This window comes from Podarcis erhardii (genome assembly GCF_964252035.2).
Source record: "Podarcis erhardii genome assembly, chromosome: 4".
NCBI classification, from domain to species: domain Eukaryota; kingdom Metazoa; phylum Chordata; class Lepidosauria; order Squamata; family Lacertidae; genus Podarcis; species Podarcis erhardii.
This window is the reverse complement of record NC_138508.1, coordinates 87670792-87696069: the sequence shown is the minus strand read 5'-3', so window position 1 is coordinate 87696069 and position 25278 is coordinate 87670792. Positions and strand designations below refer to the sequence as shown.

Below are 25278 nucleotides of genomic sequence, written 5' to 3'. Positions count from 1 at the left end.
GGCAAGGTTGAGTTTAACGGCATCTAACTATTGTACAGAGCTTCTGTGTTCCACCCCTTTCTATTACCTGTAATACATGTGTCGTGAATTAGTATACGCTTTGTCTGGCTTCAGTTATTTAATTAAATAATGAAGACCAAACCACCGAAATAAAGTGAGTGTGTACAGAGGCTTTGCTCTCATTTTCCCGTTTCAATCTAAGATGTTGGCGGACGAAGGACTGCGACCAGGGGGGTGGGGGGGTGCATTTCCTATAATGAAGTGTATCTGGCAATGTAACCTTAAGCACTTTGGATTGGTTTCAGTTAAGGAGTCCCATTAATGGAAGGATTTCTGCTGGTCTTGCAGGGATCTTCCCTCTCCACCCCACCCCGGGCTACCACACAGACAACCGATGGGCTGTGGGAGCGTTGAGAGAACCTCCACAACAGCATGCAGAATGTGGAGAGGGGGGTTCGTTCCAAGCATCATATGGAAATGCTTGTGTCTAGGGCTTGGATAGGCAAACTAAGGCCCGCGGGCCGGATCTGGCCCACTCGCCTTCTCAATCCGGCCCGCGGGAAGTCCAGGAATCAGTGTGTTTTTACAAGAGTAGAATGTGTCCTTTTATTTAAAATGCATCTCTGGGTTATTTGTGGGGCATAGGAATTCGCTCATCCCCCCCCCCCCCGCTCCAATATCGTCCGGCTCCTCACAAGGTCTGAGGGACAGTGGACTGGCCCCCTGATGAAAAAATTTGCTGACCCCTGGTCTAGGGAATGATTGCCACAGCGCTACATTGAATTCTTCCCTTCATGGTTGTGTGTGTGTAAAATGCAGTTTGAAACGCTGACCTCTGTTCTATTTATCAGCTTTTGTCATATTGGCGTTTTCTTTGGCTGTAGTTCTCTTTCTCAGCTTTTAGTTGAAGAATCAAGAGAAAATGTGCTTTATCAAAGCTAGAAAGAGCTACGGCCTAAATTCCTTGTAACACGTTTGTTTTTCATGCTTGTGAGAAAGAGCTACGGCCTAAATTCCTTGTAACACGTTTGTTTTCCATGCTTGTGAGCACAGGGATTGTCAACTAGGATTCTCTTTAACATCTTGCAGCTTCTAACAGTATTTCATCACTAAATGGCGAAGCAAAGTTTTGTGCAAAATAACTTTGGAAAGATTAAGACCCCAAAGATGCTCTCCAAAACCCTGAGTGCTTGAAGAGGGGTCCTTTGTGACATTGCGAATGGAACAACAGATTTGTGTTTTCTCTAAAACTTTCAATCTGATTGTGTTATGAATATGAATATTTTCTCAAATACAAGAAGAGGAACTTGATTAGCTGTAAAACTAACAAAAAAAAAGTTCATAGTGTATAAATCAAATATCTGCAAGTTAAGTTTCTACTTGTTAGCAAATCAAATATATTATAAATAATAATTGGTAGTAGAAGTTAATCTTCAAAGTAGTTATAGCTTTCTTTGAAGGAATGGTAGCTAATATTTTACCGTCTTGAATGAAAGAGGTTTAAGTTTTATGGCCGTGTGCATTTGAGCTTGGAAGGGTGAGGAGGATTCCCTAGTCGTAAAATGTTGCATTTTTATGTTGCAGTAATTTCTTTCAAAGATTACAAGTTGTTTCTGAACCCAAATGTCATATATAAGTATTCTTTAAAAATTCCAGTTTGTGACATTGTGATGAGACCATGGACAAAAAACCCACTCCTGTGGTGCATTTTAATAGGCATGGAATCTTTTAAAATTGATCATAAATTTATATGTACAGATTTAAAATTTATACCTGGGGACCTTAATATCACACAATTCATGTTCAGATGTCATCAAACATGTAATTGTTTCCACATTTCACATTATGCTGTACTTTCAGATTGTACTATAAATCTTTTGTGACTGTGGCAGTTATTTCGGAATGTTGCTAACACTGATTTATGCTAGTTCATGTTACTTTAATTTGAACATACTATTTCCAAAGCAGCCACTTAATGCAGCTGGTACTTAAGAAGGCATGAATATCCCATAGGTTAATTTTTTTATTTTTTACATTTCAATTACCAAGCCTTTAAAGAAAATGGAATGCTTTTCGGCAGAATAAGTTATATTCTTTAAGTTGATTTTTTTAAAAAACCAACTCAGTTTTATTTTCAGGATGCCCCGTTTTGGGCAGTAGTAATAATGTATGAAGATTAAAAAGTATCAATATTTCAAAAGCAAAACACCAATGAGGAGATTGTTCAGTAACAGTTGGTTTCTCTGAACAGCATGCTACCTGCATGTTGAAATAATTCAGGACTTTAAAAAAAATCATTTTTCTTCATTGCCTTGCGTATGTGTAGACACCAAAAGAAATCTGGAAAGGCTTGCATGCACGTTTACCTTTGAAATAGTAATCTGCAGTAGAATACTAAGACTACAGTATACCTTGTATACAGCACACCTGCATTGAAACCTAGGCTTAAAATTTGCCAAAGGACTTGGGGATGCCCACTGGGGTGTTGATTTGTTCTTTAAACAACAACCCCCCCCCAAAAAAACCCACCTCCCAATGCTATATCATAACCTGCTTTTGTTAATACACACATTTTCCAAAGTGATTTGTCATGTGGCATAGTGAAATACTGTCCTAAAAGCAAAAGTCCTGAGAGTTGGGACAATTACTTCAGTTGCAGCCTAGTTATGCAGAGGTGCATGCAGTTTATTCTGGTATTTGTTGCCATTCAACTATTTCCCCCCAGAGGACATGTTTCATTATAAAGAGAATATTGCTGTTCTCTTTAGGCTGCTATCCATGGATCTCGCTTCAAAGGGCAAGACCTGAAGTTGGCCTGGAACAAGCCAGTCGCAAATATCTCAACGATGGAAACGGAGGAGACTGAACCAGATGAAGAAGAAGTAAGTTTGCGTCTCCTCCTCCTTGACAAACGGACGAAGGAATAGAAAACTTGTTACTGTTGCTGTTTAATAAAGATAGCTTTTGCAGATTCATAACAGCTCTGGTGATTTTGTAACACTAATACCACTTGTTTTCTCTGGGGGAGCGTGTGTCTTTTTGGGTAAAAAGAAATATTAGCAGAAAACTTGAAAACAATTATTGAAAAGAGGATGTCAATATAAAGCTCTTACGGATAGTATGCAACCAGATCATACTCAGTTGACCCACTGAAGAAAGGCAATTTATTTCATATTAGTAAAATGTAAAATAATATATTAATAAGTGTCCATTATTTCAGTGAGTCTACTAGGAATAAGACTTGATCAGATACCATCCATAGATTATGATTCAAAAGTTGAGTGGGTAGTTCATATACACACTTTCGTCTTAATATCCCTACAATTTCCATGCATTGGAGCAACTTTTATATATTTATTACATTTTGTTTACTGTTCCCCCTTTCAAGTAGTTTAGGGGTCATGTTATCGTATTTATCCTTATACCAGCTGTGTGAGAGAGAGTGAGTTGCCAATAGCTATCCAGATTGCTTTGTGGCTAAGCAGAAATTTAAAACTGAGACTTCCGGTTCTATCTACAGCATCAAACTAGTGCATTCAAAATAGCATGCTCAGATAATAATTTTCATGCAGAACTATTGCTAGTGGTTGATATTCAGATCTTACTTGGTGTATATGCTGAATGTAAAAATACTGCAAACTCTCTTGCTATCTTCTTGCGATGCAATTGGGAGTCCTTAATTTTCTCTGAATTTGTGTACTTTGCATTTGTAATAGTTTTGGCACAGCACACACCTATATTTTCCCTTTTTCCCCCTTTTACTAGCTCATAGTCTTAATATACATTCTGTTACTTAAGTCATGTTTTCTCTCCTGTATGCATTGGCCTTTTTCTGATTTACTTAACCAGGTTATATTAATTTACGTTCTCTTCCACTATTACAGAACCCCTCTTTTCTTCAATAAATTCCCATGCATAATGGATTTCCAATCAAAGTTCCCTCAAGCATTTTGTATTTCTTAAATGTCAGCTTTTCCTAAGATAGAATTTCACGAGTGCTTCTAGCACAGACACCAAGGAGTATTGAAATAGAATATTTGTAATCACCAGGTCCTGGATGTATGTAGAGTAAATTATGAGTGAGAACCTACATTGCTTTCACTATAAATTTTGTCAGAGTTGCTGTTCTAATGTCAGGATATTTTCTGTTATTTATGGGTTTTGGCTCTGACCTTTGCGTAAGCACCTCCTAGAAAATGCACACTCCATTTATGAAAAATTAGTTTCATAACTTCTCACTGGTATGGATTATCTCTCGTTCTGAACTAGTAGTATGTGTTCATTGCAAAAATATTATATTTATTTAAATAAATATTAAGTAATTATCTATATTCAATAAATAATAGGAGAATTTTGGCTCAATAGTGGCTAGACCCTTACTTGGGTTCAACCCTATCCAAAATGCTCAGGATGGAAGTAAAATATATGTGCATTACTAGATAGCAAGGTTTGTTTAGGGCTTATATCTTGTAGATTGCATGGAGGGAAAGAAACCACAAGTCCAAGGTTGGCTATAATGACCAGCCAAACCATGGTTTGTTTCCCAGCAGTACAGCAGCAGCAGGAAGGGGTCAGGGGGACTGTTTTAGCTTGTGATTTCAGCACATGTACCAGGACAATGCATGTTTACATTAAAAAGTTTATTTTAACTATGTTTTAATGTGGCATGCAAACCAAAACTGAATATGCACCTGCTGTCTTGCTGAGTGTTCAGAGCACAGGACTTCAACCCTTGTGAGCCCTGTGTGGGCTGGTCCATAATAACAAGAACGACTGGTTTGGATGTAAATTAAATGAGCAAATGACTCATGTTCTCCCCTCTAGTCCTCTGGTGCAGTTACAACAAGGAGATTGGAAACTTTCTTATCCATTTGTAGCTAGCCATGGTTTGCTGTTACATGCACACTGAAGTGTGGTTAAACGGTGGTTTGCCAAAACTAGCCAGGAACATTAATCACATTTTGGAAGTTGGCTTGTCCAGACAAGACCTACAACCATTATCCATACCTCATGTCACTTACAGAATAAATCATTGATTTTTAGAATTTATTAGATAGCTTTTCAAAGCATTATACAGTTTGCAGCAGCATAACGGCTTAACATAAATAAATGAATCCCAGCATGAGATGTATATCTCATGATCTATAGAATTTCCCTCCATTTGTTAATCTTCATAATCAACAATTGGCGTGGAAGATGCTAACATTCTGATTTTCACAGGTATTGTGTTTTCCCCATTCTTTCAAACTGCAGAAGTAATTTGCATAGTCCTAAAAGGTGCCTGAATGCCACCCTCCCCTTTTTTTGTTAGGGAATTTCATATCTTCAGTGCTTCCGGCAGGGTCTTACGAAACATTTCTTTTTCAGTTTCAGGAAGAATCCCTGGTAGATGACTCATTGCTTCAAGATGATGATGAAGAAGACGACGACAATGAATCTCGTTCTTGGAGAAGATGATTCAGCGGATTGCTGAGAATGCTAGAACTGTTCCTGTGTTGCATTAGCATTTTCTAATGTACTTTTGCATATTTGTACTTCGAGGAGTTTGGGTGAAAGTGGTGAATTTGGATTTCAGATAAGACTCAAGCAGCTGATTGGTCCCGTCTTTTGAGTGATTGATGTTTGAGTTGCATTTACATTTCGGTAAATGATTGCTAAAGACATCATATTAGGAACATATGCAATGTTTTTATTACTCCTACAGAAACATTACGGAATTCTTTGGGTTCTTTGTAATTTAAAGAATTGGTCACACACCAAGATGACCAAGAGTTGTTATAACATAGATTTTTGTTTTGTTTTGTTTTATTCCAAGTATGGAATGGAAATTTGCATTTAAGATCTTTGTGAATGTTTTCAGAAATAATAATAGATAACATTACTAAACTGAAGTCTCTAAAGTTACGTATTCATAATATTGCATAGTAGTATACTTAGGCTTTACTATGTACTAGCCTTTTGTTGGATTTGTGTACGTATTTTACGTATGAGTTTTAATGATACAGTGTATGACTGCTTTGCATATATCTCCTTATCACTTTAAGATGTTTAAAAAAATAAAGAGATGGAATGGTCTTGGGGAAAAAAAGCAAAAAAAAAAAAAAAGCAATAATGACGTTATACTATGGCCCATGATAACAAAGAAAAAAATTTGGAAAAAAAGAGAGACCATTCCATGTGGCGACCCCCACCCCCCCATATTCACGAAAAGAGCTGAATCACTATCACTATTTCAACCTTATAAACGATGAAACAATTTGGCCTTGAAGCCAAATGCTGAAAATCCTTTTACGCACAATTTAAATTGCCAGCTGGCTACCTAACTTCAGAACCAGGCTTTCAAAGGGAGTTCTTGCTTCAAGAACAGCATGGCCACACTCATATTTGAGAAAGCAAGAGGGCTTGTTTTTCTTGTGTGGCAGAAGCTCACGTTTAAAGAAATGCAGCAAAGTGACGTGACCGGTAGGTATTAATTTTATTTAATCTTCATTAAGCTCTCAATATTGCACACAGAATAAAAATTGAGGTTATCACAATGGGTTATGCTGTAATAGACAAAGCATAAGGGACAACGGGAGGAAAAAAAAACAGGAGCATTCAGAAAGCTGCTCCAATCACTTTACAAATGATAGGGCAGACTGATAGGTTCTTTCCTGGGAGGGAGGAACCCAGAAGTAGCCAGACCAGTCATGCCTCCTTGCCCCTGCCATCTACCCTATAGATAAAATTTAGCACCAGATTATAATGTGTCTATTTTGCCTTTACAGCTTTGGGCATCCATTATTCTCCAGTGTTAAGTATTATTTTTTAAAACCCTCCCCTTCTATTTACAGCAGGCCTATTCTACTTCATCACTCCACGAGGCCTCTTCCTAGGTTGTTCTGACTACCATCAGTTTTAAATTACTCAATTTTAAATCCATTAAGCCAGTTAAATATTGAATTGATTGCTGTTATATTTCCTTCTAAAGTTATGCTTTCCATCCTTTATATTTTATCACCCGATGAACAGTTGTTCTGATGATTTCCTTTTTTCATTTCAGGCAGATGGTTTGAAAAACAACAAAGAGAGCCGCAACTCTTGGTCTTTCCCCCCCATCTTTAATTTTGATTTGTTCTTTGTATCGCAACTGTACTGTCTACATGCCTTATTGGTAAGCCATGTAAGCTGGGAACCTAAGAGAAGTTAACTCTTGCAAGCTAATGGAGTTGCTATGGACTCCGGCAGCTGTTTCAAAATATTGTCAAATATTTTTTAGCAACTTGAAGCACTTCATACTTCCCTGACCGGCTTAGTGGGGTCTGATTACCCATGTTGAAATGAACAAGAAGATGAAACTACCGAATTCTTAAGCTTGCTGGGGTCTGTTCTGTCTCCCAACAACTTCTCAAATAGGCTAGAGAAAATAACTTCGCGTTTCGTCTTATCATTTTTATTCTTCTTAAGAGTGTGCTTATACAACTTAGAGAATGCCGGAGGAGATTTGTTAATTTTTTTGTAAACCTTTTTCTGTATGTTCCTGTGTATACCAAAAAAAAAACACCCCACTATGAACCCATTACAAAGCAGTGCAGGGGTTCATTGAAACGCGAGAGTGAATTTTACCCTGAGGTCTCCAATGTTGCAGATAGAGCTGGGCAATGTATTGGTAAATGGTCAGAAACTGGTACGGCGTTCAGATCACGATGCCGGTTTCAGACATTTTGAGTTGGCAGTACAGATGGCAAAGGCGCAGGCAGGTGGCAAAGCCGCAGGCAGATGGGAATCTGAGTCCGGGCAAGCACTTTTTGGGGCTCCATTTGCCTGCCTTACCTGCCTGTGGCTTTGAGGAAGCCCCCCTCCCCAGCTCGTGCGAGCCGGAACATTACCGGGGTTCACTCAGATTCCCGCCCCCAGCGGAGCAATTTAAGGAAGCCTCTGCCCCTCCAGTTCCTGTGAGCTAGAGCAATAGGGGGGCTTGCTCAGTAGGGCTGGACGATGTATCTTGACTGCTTCTTCCTCCCCTAAGGTGGGAGATACATTCCAGACATTGTGATATATCAGCATATCGCGGTAGCTAGCTGCTGATATATCCTGATATTGAAAAACAGATATTGCCCAGCCCTTGTAGCAGGGACACAGGTACTGCAGAACCAACCCTGCTGAAATTAGGCTTGAAAAACATACTCTCTTGTAGCTGATAGAAGAGGTTGTGCCCATGACAGTGTCTCTACTCTACAAATTTGCCCACCAACTAAAAAGTTTGGTGAAGCAGGTCCTGGGGCTTAATTCTGCTCCAAATTTTATCATGACACAAGAGTTAACATTCTCCTTAGTGTGAACTTGTACCACTGATTTCTTTCTTGCATTGTTGATTTGGGGGCCAGGGGATCTTATTTGTCTATTGGGCTACCTTGAACTCCTGCCGCTTACTAAGAACCCAGTATTTCACCTAGGTAATTATTTGTATTCTGATTTATTTTCTCTTTTGCTATGAGCCCCCTACCCCAGTATTTAACTTCCAGATTTCTGTTTCCTCCTCCAAGATTTCGTGATAGCCCAAGGAGGAATTTTAAGTTAATAATCCGAGGTCCAATGTACCCTAATAAATTATGTGTCATGTTATGTTTTTGAAACATGGTACCAATAAAATCTTCTTTTTTTAAATGAAAACTGGAGTTACTTTGGAGGTGCTTCGAAAACGAATTTCCTATGGGCTTGCTTCGCAAGACGAAAATGTCTTGCGAGTTCCTGCGGGTTTTTTCCCCTCCCCCCCCTTTTTCTAAGCCGCTTATCTGCTTATCCGATAAGCCGCTAAAAGCCGCTAATAGCGCTAATAGCGCTAATCCGCTAAGCCATCAATGGGCTTGCTTCGCAAGACGAAAAAACCGATAGACGAAGAGACTCGCGGAACGGATTAATTTCGTCTTGCGAGGCACCTCTGTATGTGATGGGGCACAGGGACCCCTAAGGGAGGGGGAATTGCCCAATATCAGGCTTGGATCAGATACATTATTCTATGAACTGTCTTTAAATTCAAGCCATTGAGTTGTATGCTGGAAATGTCGTTTCTAGACAGGTCTATTACTGGAAAGCAAAGCAAAGTTGTTGAAGCTAAGCAGGTCTGGAGCTGGTTAGTGCTTGGTTTGGAGACTCCCCTTGAGTTCTCTTAAAGGCAGGCTTTAAATGTGTTTTTCTAAAAAAGTAATGACTAGATACTCTTAGTTAAGTCTTGAAAACAACAAAATAGAAAAAAAAACAGGGTTAAAAGCAGTTGACTTAAGAAGAAAGGTGTATACGGCCAAATATTACTGCAGAATTTATCATACTAGTATTAAAGAAACACGGCTTATCCTCAAATGAACTTCCTTGTTTTACAGAACTTTCCCAAGCTTGAATGCAACATGTCAAAATCATATCCTGGATTCGACAGAACCAACTGGATACCATGGTACGCAGCAAGGATCAGCCTCCAAAAATAAGCAACTGAGGATTTTGCTGATGTTTTCGTAAGTTCGTTGCTTTCTCTCACCTTAACTGCTCCATTTTAAATTAATAAAACAACTTTTGCACCTTCTGTAATCTGTCAACATAAAATTTCCAAAATGGAACATTTCCAAAATGGATGAACTACTAGATAAACAAAAGACTTCAACAGCCATCATTATTGAAGGTATTTCCCCCCAATTTGTATTTTATAAAGTACCACTGATTAAAAAAACACCTATTGGGATCTGCTTTTGGGTTTATATCTAATAAGGTATTAAAAGTATTTTTTAATATTCATTGCCAAATGCATTATGACATTGGAGTCCCTAGATGTTTCCCACATTCTGAGTGTTTTCGTGTTATATAAAAAGTAATTGCTAATCTTCCATATCATTGTTACTCTGTATTAAATGCTTAATTTTTTGTCAGGCCTCTAACTGGACGGTATTTTCCTTTCAGCACCATAACAGAATGTCAAATTTGAAAATATTGAAATGAACATGGCTCATCTGGTCTCATTTTGGCTTTGATCTGTTAAGTGACAAAATTTACTTGATCAAAAAGGGCCCTTTATGTAAACCAATTCCCCCACAAAAATGAGTGGCTCAGTATAGCTTGTTATCAGATTTGTTGATTAATATCATGTGAAGGGGGACATTTCAGAATTTTAATGTTCATTTACATTCCACATTGTTAAAGAGACTTGACGAGGATTGCATGTTAAATTATTTCAATACTTGCTTGGTTAGAAAATGCAGCATATCATTTGATCAGTGGTACACAGGCTGTTGTCTCAAATAATTATTTTCTCCTTGCATTTTTCAAACTATTGTCAGTCTGTATTCTTGTTAATTCTGAGCCTAGGTTGTAGGAAACAACTGAGCCACCCTGAAACAAAACCTTTTATGACACTCAAGTAGATTTTTTTTTTGCCTGCAAAATCTAAATGTATTTTTGCCAATTATAATTCCATGCCTTTATGCATGGTGTTGAGAGACTGGTTAGAGTTTCCTCCTCCCTTTCAATATTTATCTATCTATCATCTATCATCTATCTATCTATCTATCTATCTATCGTATCGTATCGTATCGTATCGTATCGTATCGTATCGTATCGTATCGTATCGTATCGTATCTTATCTATCTATCATCTATCTATCATCTATCTATCTATCTATCTATCTATCTCTAAATAGTCTTAAGTTTTATAATGGCAAATACAAAGCTTAATATCTTCCCCCCTTTTTAAACCAAACCAAGACTTTTATCTAGATACAATAAAAAACACAAAAGGGGGGGAGAAAGAAAGAAAAAGAGAAAAGAGATTAAAAGAGAAAGTTAGAAAAATAAGATTCAGAAAGTAAAGAGCTTCTGATTCTACATCTATATGCGATATCAAGACAATATTCACTTTGTCCAATCCAACACCCAACTAAGCCACTTTCTGTATCAACAAACATTATCTCCAATCCAGGTAATCATTATACCATTTTCTTTTTCACATAAAAAGTCCATGAGAGGTTTCCAGGCTTTAACATGCCAATTTTGACATCTCAGCTAGGTCTATATCTAGGGCTGCCACACACCCGGGATTTCAAAGGTGGAATCAACATGCAGGGGAAATTTTCCAAAAGGTGACGCTTCGCCCGGTGTCTTGGGCAAGTCAATTGGAAAACCACGGGTGTGGGGATTTTTGTGTGTTTTTTGAAAAGAAAAAAAGTTCAACAACTTTGGTGTTTTCCTAAGAAAAGCTCAACAATTTTGGGGTCTTCCTCAAAAAGACTCAACATCTTTTAGGGTGTGTTGGTTTTTACTTTTTGAAATATAACAGCTGTTCTTTCATTTTTGGTGATAAGGGGTCCTTTCCTATAATTCTTGAAACCTACCACCCAACAAAACTTTTGGGTAAGGAGATGTCTGGCCGACAAAGGAAAGTACTTTACACAGGACATAATTCTGTTTATGGATTTTACCGCCAGATGTTCATAAGTGTTGCCCTCGAGCTTAGATGACTTTAAAAGGGGCTTAGACAAATTCATGGAGGTGAAGTCTTATCAGCTACTAGGCATGATAGCTAAGTGTTGAATATAGATTCAAATGTGGTTTGTCTCTCAGTGCTGTCAAGCAAGAACAGGAGAGGGCTGTTGCTTGACCTTGTGTCCTGAATCCTGAATGCTTTAGTTTAGATTCCTGCATTGCAAGGCGTTGGACTAAATGACCCTTGATTTGCATGTGTGCTTTTGAAATCCCTGCAGATCGTGCTTCTTCTGACTGAAAGCTTTCCTCACCTGTTAATTCCCCCCCTTTTTTTTCTGTAGCAAGGATGTAGAAGGCCACCAATCTGCTCAAAGACCAGATTTTGAGAACACACATGCTTTGCAGGTCGTTGCCAAGTTTGAAGAAAGTTTCCTTTTTATAGCAAAAGCTACGCTTTCCGTCCAGATTTTCTGAAAACGAAGTAGAAACATGTTGATGGCAATAATACTGTTATGTACATGGTTTCTTTTGTTTGTTGAAGGCTAGGGGGCAGTCTGTCTCCGTAAGTGAAACCAAATTCATTTTCTCACACATGCCGGCTCCTCTTCAGTCAGTTTCCCCTCTCTTGGGCCTTTCCCGTCGAATGAATGAATGAATGTTTGTGGCCAGTATTTTGCGTTGAGGTTACACATTCTTACAAAGGCCCCACTTGAAAACTGGTTCCGTCAAAAGTTCAGAGTTTAGCCTCCTCTGCTTTGAGAGCCACTGAGATAATGTGATTTGTGATTTGTTAACCTTATAAGTCACCGCATGGCTTCTTATCAAATGCATGGTTGGTGATGATTTCGTGACCTGGAAGGCGATTCCCAATTGTAAGGTATATTATTGTCTCTACCTGCCTGCATTACCTGCCCTTCCTACAGGTTGCTGCTGAAGCATAGCATAGCAAGTCAGAAAAGAAATAGATAATCCTACAGAGAAGACTCCACAGCTGCACAATTTTTTGCTTTGTTTTTCAGCTGCTGTTATAGTTCTGTCTTCTCTTCCGATAATCTCCAGACGGTCACAATGATGGCTTCCTAGCTAGCCAGCTGCTCCAAAGGCATAAGGCACAGGAAGAGGCTTTGCGTGTTCTTGATGTGCCAGAAAAGTCGCCAGCACATGGATCATGGGGCTATGTAAACGATAATTTGCAACATGAAAGGCGGGGAGGAATGAACTTCCAACTCGCCAGGAGAGGGAAAAGACACTATTTTTAAAAGGTTCAGGTGTCTTTCTAGCATTTTCCTGAGCAATTTTCATTTCCGTTCCTTGTAAACGTAGGAAAGTTGCACGTTTGCCAAAACTCAGCAATAAAGTCGACTAAATGCTCATTATGTTGTGGTAGTTTTAAAATAGTCTTTTTTTAAAAAAGAAAATACTAATGCACAACTTTCTTCAAGACCGCAAAAGAAGATATTTTTAATGTGTTAAGATATTAGAAAATTTCTTTCATGGTTCCCAGTATCCTACTTTGGGGTAGTAATGCTTTGGATGGATTGGCCTAATGTTTTTCCGTTCCTGGCATATGCTTAGATCAGCAGCTTGAATGTGTAGTTTGCCCACAATCTGGTGAAGAGAAGCTCAACACAGGCGTGTTGTATAGCCTTTCCATTCCTTTCCTTCTCTTATTTTTATCTCCAGCAACTTCTCACAATTCCTGCACATCATTAATGTGTACGGAGGCGCCAACTTCTCGGGATGATTGAGGGGGCCCTACGCGACACCCTGTTATCACACGCACAACGGGGTGAAGCCAAACACCTTCTGAACATAGAGGGGTCCTGCCTCCCTCAAATAAAGGAAACCTGGAGGGGGCCCCAAAGTGCCTCGTCCCCCAGGAACTGGTGCCTATAAACATATACCATTGGTGGGGAACCTTTTTCAGCCCTTCTGGGCATTCTTTTGGGGGCCGCATATGGGCCGCGGTTGATGATTGCAAAATCCGGGTCTGTTTATGTGGGGAGAGGCAGTCTGTGACATATTGTGACATCTTTGTCTCTAGATGCCCAGATGTCATCTGTAGCTACAAGTGCCTTCCCCAGCTTGTCTAGACAAGCAAGAGATATTGTCAAAATTCAAGGCCGCATTTTAGCCACATAAAGACCCCAAAGGACGTTGTGTCAGGGTGAGGGGTATTATTCTCAATGGTTCCTTATACCTCAACCATTCTCCGTTTCCTCATCTCATCCTTTTAATCTTTCCACGATCCATGTTCTTCTTCCCCTTTTCAAATACTAGTTCTGTAGGATGATGATAACCTTCTGGTCGCTGGAAGAGGTAGTTAATCCTTCTCACTGGGAAGCTTATCCTTTGAATATTGGGGGGGGGGAATGAAAGTATTGGTTGAGACAGTAAGCAGAAGGAAGAAAGGAAAAGAAGACCTTTGAGCAAGTGGCGGTTAGACTACTTGGAACATAAATTCATAAGACTTTAACCAATTTATACCAGCTGCTATTTGGATTTTTCAAGCTAAAGTGTCATCCCAGCTACTTTTTGAGATCCCAATATGGATACAAGCATATCATAATGATTTAGATAAGATACACACGAGTTTCTTGAGACGTATCCTGCCAAGTTCAATCAAGTATGAGACGATGTGAGGAAGCAAAAAAGTAGCTACAACCAGTCATTGTGGCAGCAACCATAGCTTGTGACATTGAAATACTCGTTTCTGTGGTGGCTTGGTTTTTCCTTTGAACGTAACCAGCTCTGTTTCCCATCTGTGTGCGAAGGAAGGAATTTAAAATGGGGAAGTTTGCTTGGCGCAGTTTAACCAGAGTTTGAAACACTCATAGTTCCTGCATGTTAGCTGAGATCCCTTGCTCTGATTTCATTTGCGGGTATTAAGACCTCTTTGTTTAAAGGAGATGACTTGTGGCGAGGTAGATCCCAGTGTGAGTAGCGTTCCTCAACTCAGCTATGAAGATCACTAGATAGTTCTGGTCTTACTTTACATATAGACTGTGAGGCTAGGATATTATAATTTGCTTCTGGCTGCAGGATGCAATACAAATGTTATAAATTCTCCTCTTGTTGTGAGTTAGGCCTCTAGTAGAAAAAAAAAATTGAATTCTGATGTTAAAAGATGAACTTCCATGTGCATACATAAGGCAGCCTGTAGTGTCGTCAATTATTTGTTACATTGCTAACTACTCAAATACTCATCTCAGCTGTGAGCCCTGGAAGAGCTGCCCCCTGCCTCGCAGGACCTTTTCCGCCTGGCCTGGAAGGGTAGGGCTCTGACTGACTCCAGCTACAAAAGCTGAGGCTGCTGAACAGACTGTTGGTTGGGGTATAAACACTGGCAGACGCTGCCCAATAACAAATGCTGGAAATGTAACGAATGTGAAGGAACTTTCTATCATCTTTGGTGGACCTGCCCAAGGGTTAAAGCCTACTGGGAAATGATCTATAATGAAATTAAGAAAATCCTTAAGTGGACATTTGCAAAGAAACCAGAGGCTTTTCTCTTGGGTATGGTCGGCCAATTGGTACCAAAGAAAGATAGGACTTTTTTCATGTATGCAACTACAGCAGCAAGAATTCTCCTGGCAAGGTATTGGAAGATGCAAGAATTACCTACTCTGGAAGAATGGCAGACGAAGGTGACTGAATTTATGGGACTGGCAGAGATGACCGGCAGAATCCGTGATCAGAGGAGAGAGACAGTGGAAGAGGACTGGAAAAAATTTAAAATATATCTTAAGAACTGTTGCAAAATCTCAGACTGATAAAATGTCAAGGGCTAAGAAACAGAGAATTATAGCTGTAAATATTTAAGTCAAGAGAACCTTGAGGGAAATTAAATATAGAAATGGAATGAAGGATTGCTAAAAAATTTGAAACAAGGGTGCAGTGAAGGGGAGGCATGGGGAAGTCATGTGTTGTTTGTGAATGTTTTTATTTGTGTGTTTTTTTGTTTATGAAAATTAATAAAAATTATTTTTTTAAAAAAATAAACACTGGCAGACGGTGGGGTGCCATCACGGCTGACCCCCTGCCCACACTGGGTGCCACGCCCCCAGGACACTCACAAGCCCCGCGCCCACCTGCTCTCCACCCCCAGGTGCTGTAGCGTGAGCTCCGCCACTGGGTATAAATAGTAAAATTATTATTGGTATTCTTATTATTGAATATGTAGGACCTTTTCTGCCTGGCCTGGAAGGGTAGGGCCCTGACTGACTCCAGCTACAAAAGCTGAGGCTGCTGAACAGACTGTTGGGGTGGGGTATAAACAATAAAAGTATTATTATTTTATTATTATTGAATAAAGGTAAAGGGACCCCTGATCATTAGGTCCAGTCGTGACCGACTCTGGGGTTGCGGCGCTCATCGCGTTATTGGCCAAGGGAGCTGGCGTACAGCTTCCGAGTCGTGTGGCCAGCATGACTAAGCCGCTTCTGGTGAACCAGAGCAGCGCACAGAAACGCTGTTTACCTTCCCGCCAGAGCGGTACCTATTTATCTACTTGCACTTTGACGTGCTTTCGAACTGCTAGGTGGGCAGGAGCAGGGACCGAGCAACAGGAGCTCACTCCATCGCGGGGATTCGAACCGCCAACCTTCTGATCGGCAAGTCCTAGGCTCTGTGGTTTAACCCACAGTGCCACCCACGTCCCTATTATTGAATAGGATGTCCCTATTTTCATCAGAGAAATGTTGGGGGTATGCATTCTTAGGACACTGAATGAGGTTCATTACTTGTCTCTCTCGGCTAAGCACTGGGATAAGTAGTGTCTAGGCTTGGTTGTGCCCCAGCTACTGGTATGGTGGGTTCTGCTTTTTTATTTATTAAGAAAATACCTTTTAACAGGGTGCTCTGGCTAGAGACCAAGCTGTTGTTCCTCTCACAGTATGCAGAGACGGCTCCAGGCTTTAGGCCGTGTGAAAGTTGGTGGCTATAACAGAAGTATATAAAAAAACATGAAAAAAATTGAAACATGGAAGGCTACTCTGTTTTATGTGCAGAAAAATGCAAGTGTTCATTTCTTCAACTGGTTGAGATGGAAGGCACCAGCTCTCGGGGTAGTTCTGGTTTATATTACAAGTGGGAGACTGTTTCTTAAAAAAACCTGGATGAAATCTCTGATCTGTAATTTTTCTATCAAAATTTACCTGCCGTTTAGTGGAGCTATGCACACTATTCTCTCTTTCTTTCTCTCCTGTGGCCAGGACTGCAATACTATGCGGGATTCAGTGTGACTTGACTTCTGAATAGTCAGGTTTAGGCTAAAGACATCCTTTCTTGACTAGGGTTGCCATATTTTGAAGAGCAAAAAAGAGGACACTATGATGACACTCATTTTAAATATCCCAACTATATGTAGGCTATAGAAGTTGTGATATATTGCTGAGCGGGGAGAGGGCGGGGAGGAGAAGAGAAGAGGAAGGCAAATCTTCAACCACCGGTTGTGTCTATGTCTCATCCAGAAAGTATAGCCAGAGACATTTTGGCAAATTTTAAAAATCCGCCCGGACTGAAATTTTACCCCTGAAAAAGAGGATGTGTCCTGGAAAAAGAGGACACATGGCAGCCCTGTTTCCAGCTCAATCAAGCATCGTAGTAACTGAACCCTCTGGAGTGCTGTAAGATTTACTGGCCAGTTCTTTCTATTGCTGTACCATTTGTATATCCGTAGAGGGACTGGGTTAAGCAAAAGGCGAATTGTTTAAACAAGTTAAACAAGTATAGTCCAATACAGTGGTACCTCGGGTTACATACGCTTCAGGTTACAGACACTTCAGGTTACAGACTCCGCTAACCCAGAAATAGTACCTCGGGTTAAGAACTTTGCTTCAGGATGAGAACAGAAATCATGCTCCAGCGGCGCAGCGGCAGCAGGAGGCCCCATTAGCTAAAGTGGTGCTTCAGATTAAGAACAGTTTCAGGTTCAGAACGGACCTCCGGAACGAATTAAGTACGTAACCAGAGGTACCACTGTAACTCTTAGGCTAGTATGTTTTTCTTTGTCTGCATTCTCTTCTTTCTTTCTTCCCTCCCCCCCCCCCCGCTTTCTTCCTCAAGTGCCATTCCATAAAGTGTCACAGTCCCGTAAAAAGATGCATAACCCAATTATTACAATCTTCATCATGTATTTTCTTCTTTTCACAACGGAGGGCAAATGCATTGGCTTTGATGAAGGTATACGCCCAACTGGCATTCATTTCTTATTGTTCTGCTTTGACACATTTGCGTTGGCATTTGAGGTCCTGCAGCGTGCACCTTCCCGGAGAAGTTTAAAATCGGTGTTCTATACTTACTAAATTTTGGGAAAAAGCTCTGGATTGTATAACTATGACTGTTCCGGAAAAAAAACTAAAAGCAGAGAATATTCTTCTGAACTATATACCTACTATATGGAAGTTAACAACCCGACAACAAAAATGGATTATATGAGCTGTAATGGTAGCCAAGAGCCTGATATTGATGAACTGGAAGAGTGAAGATTTGATCTCCTTTAATCGGTGGGTTGATAATATGATAACACTTGCAACCTACAAACGGACCGCTTACAGACGTAGACTCTGCTTGGATAAATATGACAATATTTGGAACGGATTTATACAAAACGTAGACTATTAATATTTCTATTAGTACAGTGGACCCTCAGGTTACGTTACCTTTGGGTAATGTAACTTTCGTGCTGTGAAAGCGGCAAACCAAGAAGTGTATTCTTCCGGGTTTCGCCTTGCCTGCATGTGCAAAAGCGCTCTATTGCTCTGTGTGCGTGTGCAGAAGCAGCGCCTCTACTTTTTGGGGGTACATACGGACCCCTGGAACGAATTACATTCATATCCAGAGGGTCCACTGTATTAGGATAACAATATCAAATTTATCAAAGAATGTATGGGTTTGGGTGTTTTTGGTATGTATTCAAATAATGTTCCCCCCCTTTACACAGCTCTTTGTTTTGTGCTTTTTTCTTCTTTTTGTATCACTTTACTGCTTTATGTTTGAATTTCCCCCCAATAAAATATCAGTTAATAGAAAATAAAATAAAATAAAACAAGAAAATCAGTTCATGAGATTTCCAGAGCTCTCCTCCTTGTCACTTCTCCATCAGCTTTCGGTCCATTTAATCTGGGCCTCTCCTCTGTACGGCTCCAGCTCCTGTTGTGAGGGATCGGCCTGCTTGAGTGATCTCAGCTTTTCCTGTCACATCACATTTGCATAAAAGAGGACGGATAACCAAATTTGAGCACACAAATGAAAACGCTAAGCGCCGAACCTGTCACAGTTGTTGTCCAACTAATTGTGAAAAATCTGATTTGCCGGCTTTTTGCTGTTCATCATCCAGACCCCCTTTCTCAAATTTGCCGTGCCGTTATGCTACCATACCTGTACCTTTTAAACTGTCTGCGTGAACCTCACGCCCTGGGGATTACTTACCTCTCCCCCCAGCTTTTAATGTCGGCTCATCTACTTGACGAAATTAGGCCACCACGGCAAACAAACACATAACCTGGTAAGACAACGGCAGTTGCATCTCCCTAAATTGATATTTGCGGTTGTGTACTGGCATGTTGAGTGCCCTCCCTCTCTAATTCTGTGTGGTTTTTTTTATTGTGTTGGCAGAATATATTGCTACTTGTTGTCATCGTTAAAGTTACTTCCAGGGATCACATAATTAAACCCTTATTGGTAAATTTACCTGGAAATTCTGAAACCTATCTCAAGTATCTTCTCGAAGGGAAGACAAACGTTATTACCCTGGCCGTGTCAAAACTTCTCTCGGAGGTCATAAGAATTAGAAATCAACATCCTCTGGATAAAACATAGTGGCTGCCTTGGGATGTTTTCTCTGTATTCCTGCTGCATTTTGCTTTAGAAACTGTTTTTGTGGGTCTTTGGACCATAATAAAAAATATGTGTGATATCACTTCTTACATTCGATATAGCGGTTTGAGTATTATATATTAATATTAATAGATATCCGAATGCCATATGAGTATGGCAGATCATTTTCTTTTCCAAAATGTTTTGTCTTAAAAAAAAAAAAAAAAAAAAACCCAAACCAAAGCCATATTGGAAATTTCTGATGAATCTCTAAAATTCCTCTACACTTAACTTGTTTCCCCTTATTGGTTTTAAAATGGTTTCATCCATTTTGTTGTATTCTTGGCTCATGCATATTATAGAAACAAAAAGGATCACTTCCAATCTGCCTCTTCCAGTGATTTTTTAAAGGAATTCCTTGCTCCCAATCATCTCATACCATCCAAGATCTTGTGATCCCTGTCTAAAAAAAACATGCTACTAGGTGATATCAGAGCCTGAAAAGTCATGGTGGGTTGGATTGCTCCAGCCCCAGATTAATATTTGGATTATATTGACTCTTGTGTCATTCCTGTTGTTGTTTAGTCATTTAGTCGTGTCCGACTCTTCGTGAGCCCATGGACCAGAGCACGCCAGGCACTCCTGTCTTCCACTGCCTCCCACAGTTTGGTCAAACTTATGTTGGTAGCTTCGACAACACTGTCCAACCATCTCGTCCTCTGTCGTCCCCTTCTCCTGGTGCCCTCCATCTTTCCCAACATCAGGGTCTTTTCCAGGGAGTCTTCTCTTCTCATGAGGTGGCCAAAGTATTGGAGCCTCAGCTTCACGATCTGTCCTTCCAGTGAGCACTCAGGGCTGATTTCCTTCAGAATGGATAGGTTTGATCTTCTTGCAGTCCATGAGACTCTCAAGAGTCTCCTCCAGCACCATAATTCAAAAGCATCAAAAGCATCATTCCTAGGGCTGCCATAAGTCTGGAAAATCACAGACATTGCCGGGATTCGGCTGCCAAGTCTCGTCTAGGTGGGAATTTCAGCTACCGTTCAAAATTTCCAGGGAAACCTCGGCATATGGCAACCCATTGTGCAAATTAAATGCTCCCATGCAGGGTAGATGTTCTCATATACACAAAACTCAACGGTCCAGGGCAGGCAGCCTCCGCCATAGGCTCCACTGCCATTGTGTGGTTTACCTCTGCCACCGCCATATTCACATATGCAGCACATTCAGATTCAGGTGCTCCGCTTCCGGCAACCTCATTGAGGCCGAATAGGATGCAAAAAGGCCAAGGCTTAGCTGCAGCGGTGGAGAAAGAGCCTGCAAAGGTAAGGCTGGGGCGAGAGGGGGAGGTTTCAATGCAAAGATTGTGCAGGGGGAAAGCATGCAGATCGGGAGGAGGGGGTGTTGAAAAGAGCGCAGGGTTGGGGCACAGACCATCGGGCAGGAAGGCATTTGAAAGCATGCAGTTCGCGAGTCGGGTGGGAGGAAAAGCACACGGATCGGGAGGAGGGGATGGTAAAATGAGTGCAGGATGAGTGCAGACGACAACAGAAAGACCATGTGGATCTTCAGGCGGGGGAGAGGAGAGATTGAGGTTGAATCCTGACAAGACAGAAGTACTGTTTTGGGGGGACAGGAGGCGAGTGGATATGGAGGACTCCCTGGTCCTGAATGGGGTAACTGTGCCCCTGAAGGACCAGGTGCGCAGCCAGGGAGTCATTCTGGACTCACAGCTGTCCATGGAGGCACAGGTCAATTCTGTGTCCAGGGCTGCTGTTTATCAGCTCCATCTGGTACGCAGGCTGAGACCCTACCTGCCTGTGGACTGTCTCACCAGAGTGATGCAGGCTCTAGTTATCTCTCGCTTGGACTACTGCAATGCGCTCTATGCGGGGCTACCTTTGAAAGTGACCCGGAAACTACAACTAATCCAGAATGTGGCAGCTAGACTGGTGACTGGGAGTGGCCGCCGAGACCATATAACACCTGTCCTGAAAGACCTACATTGACTCCCAGTACGTTTCCGAGCACAATTCGAAGTGTTGGTGCTGACCTTTAAAGCCCTAAACGGTCTCGGTCCAGTATACCTGAAGGAGCGTCTCCACCTCCATCGTTCTGCCCGGACACTGAGATCCAGCGCTGAGGGCCTTCTGGCGGTTCCCTCATTGCGAGAAGTGAGGTTATAGGGAACCAGGCGGAGGGCCTTCTCGGTAGTGGCGCCCACCCTGTGGAACGCCCTGCCACCAGATGTCAAAGAGAAAAATAACTACCAAACTTTTAGAAGACATCTGAAGCCAGCCCTGTTTAGGGAAGCTTTTAATGTTTAATAGGTTATTGTATTTTAGTGTTTTGTTGGAAGCCGCTCAGAGTGGGGAAACCCAGCCAGATGCACGAGATATAATAAATAATGACATTATTATTATTATTCAGCTATTCCACTGAGTCTATCCTTTCCTCAGCACTCCACATATTGCCACTTCCGACTGAGTTACAGGGAGCAGTAGGATTTTCCTTTTATGGGGCCTAACTCTGCCTCTCAAAGTTAGTACATGGACTGATGAGACATGCTATTCCTAGAATCCTCCAGAATACATTCATTGCTTTAAGGACTGCTGAATATATTTGTTGACAAAAAACACCAATCGGGAAAAGTAGTCATTGCGTTAAGGTTTACAAAGATTGGCTCTGACTTTAATCCAATCCCCTCTTCGACAGCTATCTAAACCACCAACTTTTAACCTATTCTTTCTCTTATCTCACTTACTCATCTCCATCTCAGCATCTTTCCCTACCTCCCTAACTGTTCTTCCCAACTGCTGCCCTCTCCCTGACATCTCCCCTGTTGCTAATCCTTCCCCTGATTCTCCTTTACAACGCTATAGGGCTGTGCATCTTGGCTATATAAAGATAAAGGTAAAGGACCCCTGACAGATAAGTCCAGTTGCAAATGACTCTGTGTGCATCTCACACGGATCACGTTCGCAACCCGAGTGTCCACTGTATAGCCATCCAAATTGGTGGCCATCACCACCTTTTGTGGGAAGAAATTCCATATGTTAACTATAACTTTCAGCATAAGTAGCATTCTATTACAAAGTGTGTATCTGTTGCATATACATACACATCAACCCTGAAGGTGTAAAACAGGTATGAAGTATATCTTTTATCTACGGCCAGTTCAGATGTTTGACCTGGGCTGGATCTAGACACATCAGAAAAGCGTTTCAGGTCAGGAAAACGCATTGTAAACCTCAAAGAGGGGAATCCCGTTGGTGAAAGACGGGACTCCACAGCGCCATCTGGCGTCACAGTGTTATAATGCATATAAAATGTTTTTCTTTACTAATGTAGCCGAGTCCCTGGTGTTCTTGGTTCAGTGCAAGAGGAGGAGATGAACTGCGCAAATGTGTGTGCTTGCTGCCGTGGAAATGTAGTTGTTTGAGTCAAGGTATTGTGGGTATGGATAAATTCTTTATGGGATTACATGTGTGAATCCTTAACACTCCACAAAAGCCGACTTGTGCGGTGACAAGAAAGCTCAAGTCCGGGCTCTCCACACTGAGGTCATGGATCCAGGAATGAATAGCTGAATGGCTTTTAAATGCCAGCCAGCGAAAGCTGAATAATGTTTGCTGCAACACTTATGAAAAGCACTTACGCTCCAACATTGTGCCTTAAGGGATCAGGGAGTTTTGCTGTTAAAAACACATTGTTTGGCTTTTAAATTTTGAAAAGCGTAATAGCAAATGACATCTGTTAAGTGTAAGGGTCTGTGTTTTAATCAACACTGAAAAATGAGGGGGGGGGGGCAGAACTACAGGTTATAAGTAGACTCTACACACCAATGGATTTGCCACATAAGTGGAGGGATTGGTGTGCGTCACATAATATCCAGACTTCGTCTTTTTTTTTTTTTAAAAAAAGACATTTTATTGGTCTTAAAATAAAAACTACAAATAAACAGAGATCAATAGAATCATACTGTATGAGGGGATTCTCCAAATCTCAAGACTCACCCCCCCATCCCATCCATGGAGTCTTATTTGAAACATCTACAACTGCATATTAGTCCAATTTTTTATATCAAGCCATATTATCCATAATATTTTTTACATAAGTGAGTCAAAATCCTGCTCTTGTTTCCATCTGCTTCCAGTGGTCTCCTAAATAAGTTATAACTAAGTGCCGGGTTTACGTATAAGCCAGGCATGGCCAAACTTGGCCCTCCAGCTTTTTGGGACTACAACTCCCATCATCCCTGACCACTGGCTAGGGATCATGGGAGTTATAGGCCAAAAACATCTGGAGGGTTGAGTTTCAGGGAGCCTGATCTAGAGGACCCACAGATTTTCTGCTCCACCTTCATTTATGTGGTCATCTCTCACCTGAATGTGCATCTGTTTTTCACCCCAGATGGCCAGTTCTTAATTCCTAAGATGTACAAACTGAGCTGGTGAGGACTCATGATCCCAAGTTTACTTTTAGAGGTATTTCCCCCACCCCCCTTGCCCGCTTGTAAAATTTCTTGACGGAATGTTTGTACAGAACTGACACAAGGTATGTGTGAAGTCTAACGATCCATTTAATTTTTGAACCAATATTAGTGGGAAACTGTTTTGTGCCGTTCCCCTAGGTCTCAAACACACAACTCCTTCCTATCCTCCTATTAGACATCTATTGACATTTGATTAACAGCAGTCCTTTCTCCCGCTTCCATTAGTACCTCTGTGAATTGTGCAGGGATTTTTCTCATTTTCCCTTGTCTACCTGGGCAAATAACCGTCCCTCCATTCTTTCCCTCTCCCCACGTTCTCTTGCAGAGCTAGCAAAGTATCCACACACATGCAATTTGATTTTCTGCAGAGAACTCTATTCTCCTATAATAAGTTCTAGCATGTGCAAAACTTTTGTTTTTTCTTTTTTCATGCTTGCTCATCCAGTTATAAAGCGAATTAGGTTTTTTACTCCTATCAACACCATAAGAATGATAGGCTCTGATCTTGAAACGGGCACACAGCATTCTCAGACAACTGCTTTAACAAGGGAGGATGTGAAAGCCACCTTGTATATCTCCCACAATGCCTCAGAGTGATGCTGTGTTGGGGTATTATGGGGCAAGCACTGGCAAGCACAAGAATGGGCTTTCCCACCTCCTTTATGCTGTAGCCCCCAATGTCTCTCGACAAACAGAATTATACAGTTGGAAGGGACCCCAAGGGTCATCCAGTCCAATTCCCTGCAGTGCAGGAATCACAGCTAAATAATCCCGGACAGATGGTGAATGAAGCATAATAATCATAATATTATAATAATTATTTATTTATACCCCGTCCATCTGGCTGGGTTTCCCTATCCACTCTGGGCAGCTTCCAAAAAAGTATTAAAATACAGTGGTCTGTTAAACATTAAAAGCTTCCCTAAACAGGGCTGCCGTCAGATGTCTTCTCAAAGTCTGGTAGTTGTTCTTCTCTTTGACACCTGGTGGGAGGGTGTTCCACAGGGCGGGTGCCACTACCGAGAAGGCCCTCTGCCTGGTTCCCTGTAACTTGGCTTCTCACAGCGAGGGAACCGCCAGAAGGCTCTTGGCACTGGACCTCAGTGTCCGGGCAGAACGATGCGGGTGGAGACACTGCTTCAGGTAGCGTCAGGCATAGAGTCCACCACCTTTTCAGATAGCTCATTCCACTGTTGAACAGCTCTTACCATCAGAAAGTTCTTCCTGGTGTTTAATGGGAATCTCCTTTCTTGTAACTTGAAGCCATTGGTTTGGTTTCTACCCTCTGGAGCAGTAAGCACAAGTTTGCTCCATGTTCCCTTCAGATACTCTGAGGCGGCTATCACATCGCCTCTCGGCCTTCTCTTCTCCAAGCAAAACATACCCAAGTCCCTCAACCATTCCTCGTAAGGCTTAAGGGTTTCTTAAGGGGTTGAGGTCTAGAAAAGTGTTTGTAGCTGGGTTTGTGTGTGTGATAGGTGGAAATCAAAAAGACCACCCCTTGTCTGGCTCTAAGTTAGG

General features: G+C 41.2%; 1 protein-coding gene and 1 long non-coding RNA gene across 4 annotated transcripts in view; both read left to right on the top strand.

The window, feature by feature from the left end:
• RBM26 (RNA binding motif protein 26) overlaps positions 1–6196 on the top strand; it is a 46191-nt gene extending 39995 nt beyond the window's left edge. For all 3 annotated transcript variants that reach the window (XM_081858066.1, XM_081858067.1, XM_081858065.1), the window contains 2 exons: positions 2769–2882; positions 5368–6196. In XM_081858066.1, coding sequence (XP_081714192.1) covers positions 2769–2882; positions 5368–5457 — 204 coding nt within the window. In that variant the 3' untranslated portion in view covers positions 5458–6196. The remainder of the gene's footprint in view (positions 1–2768; positions 2883–5367) is intronic.
• Positions 6197–10685: 4489 nt separating this feature from the next.
• Positions 10686–12817, top strand: LOC309339922. The gene is made up of 2 exons (XR_014155661.1): positions 10686–11958; positions 12368–12817. It is a non-coding gene; the product is annotated as an uncharacterized lncRNA (long non-coding RNA).
• The last annotated feature ends 12461 nt before the right edge of the window (positions 12818–25278 follow it).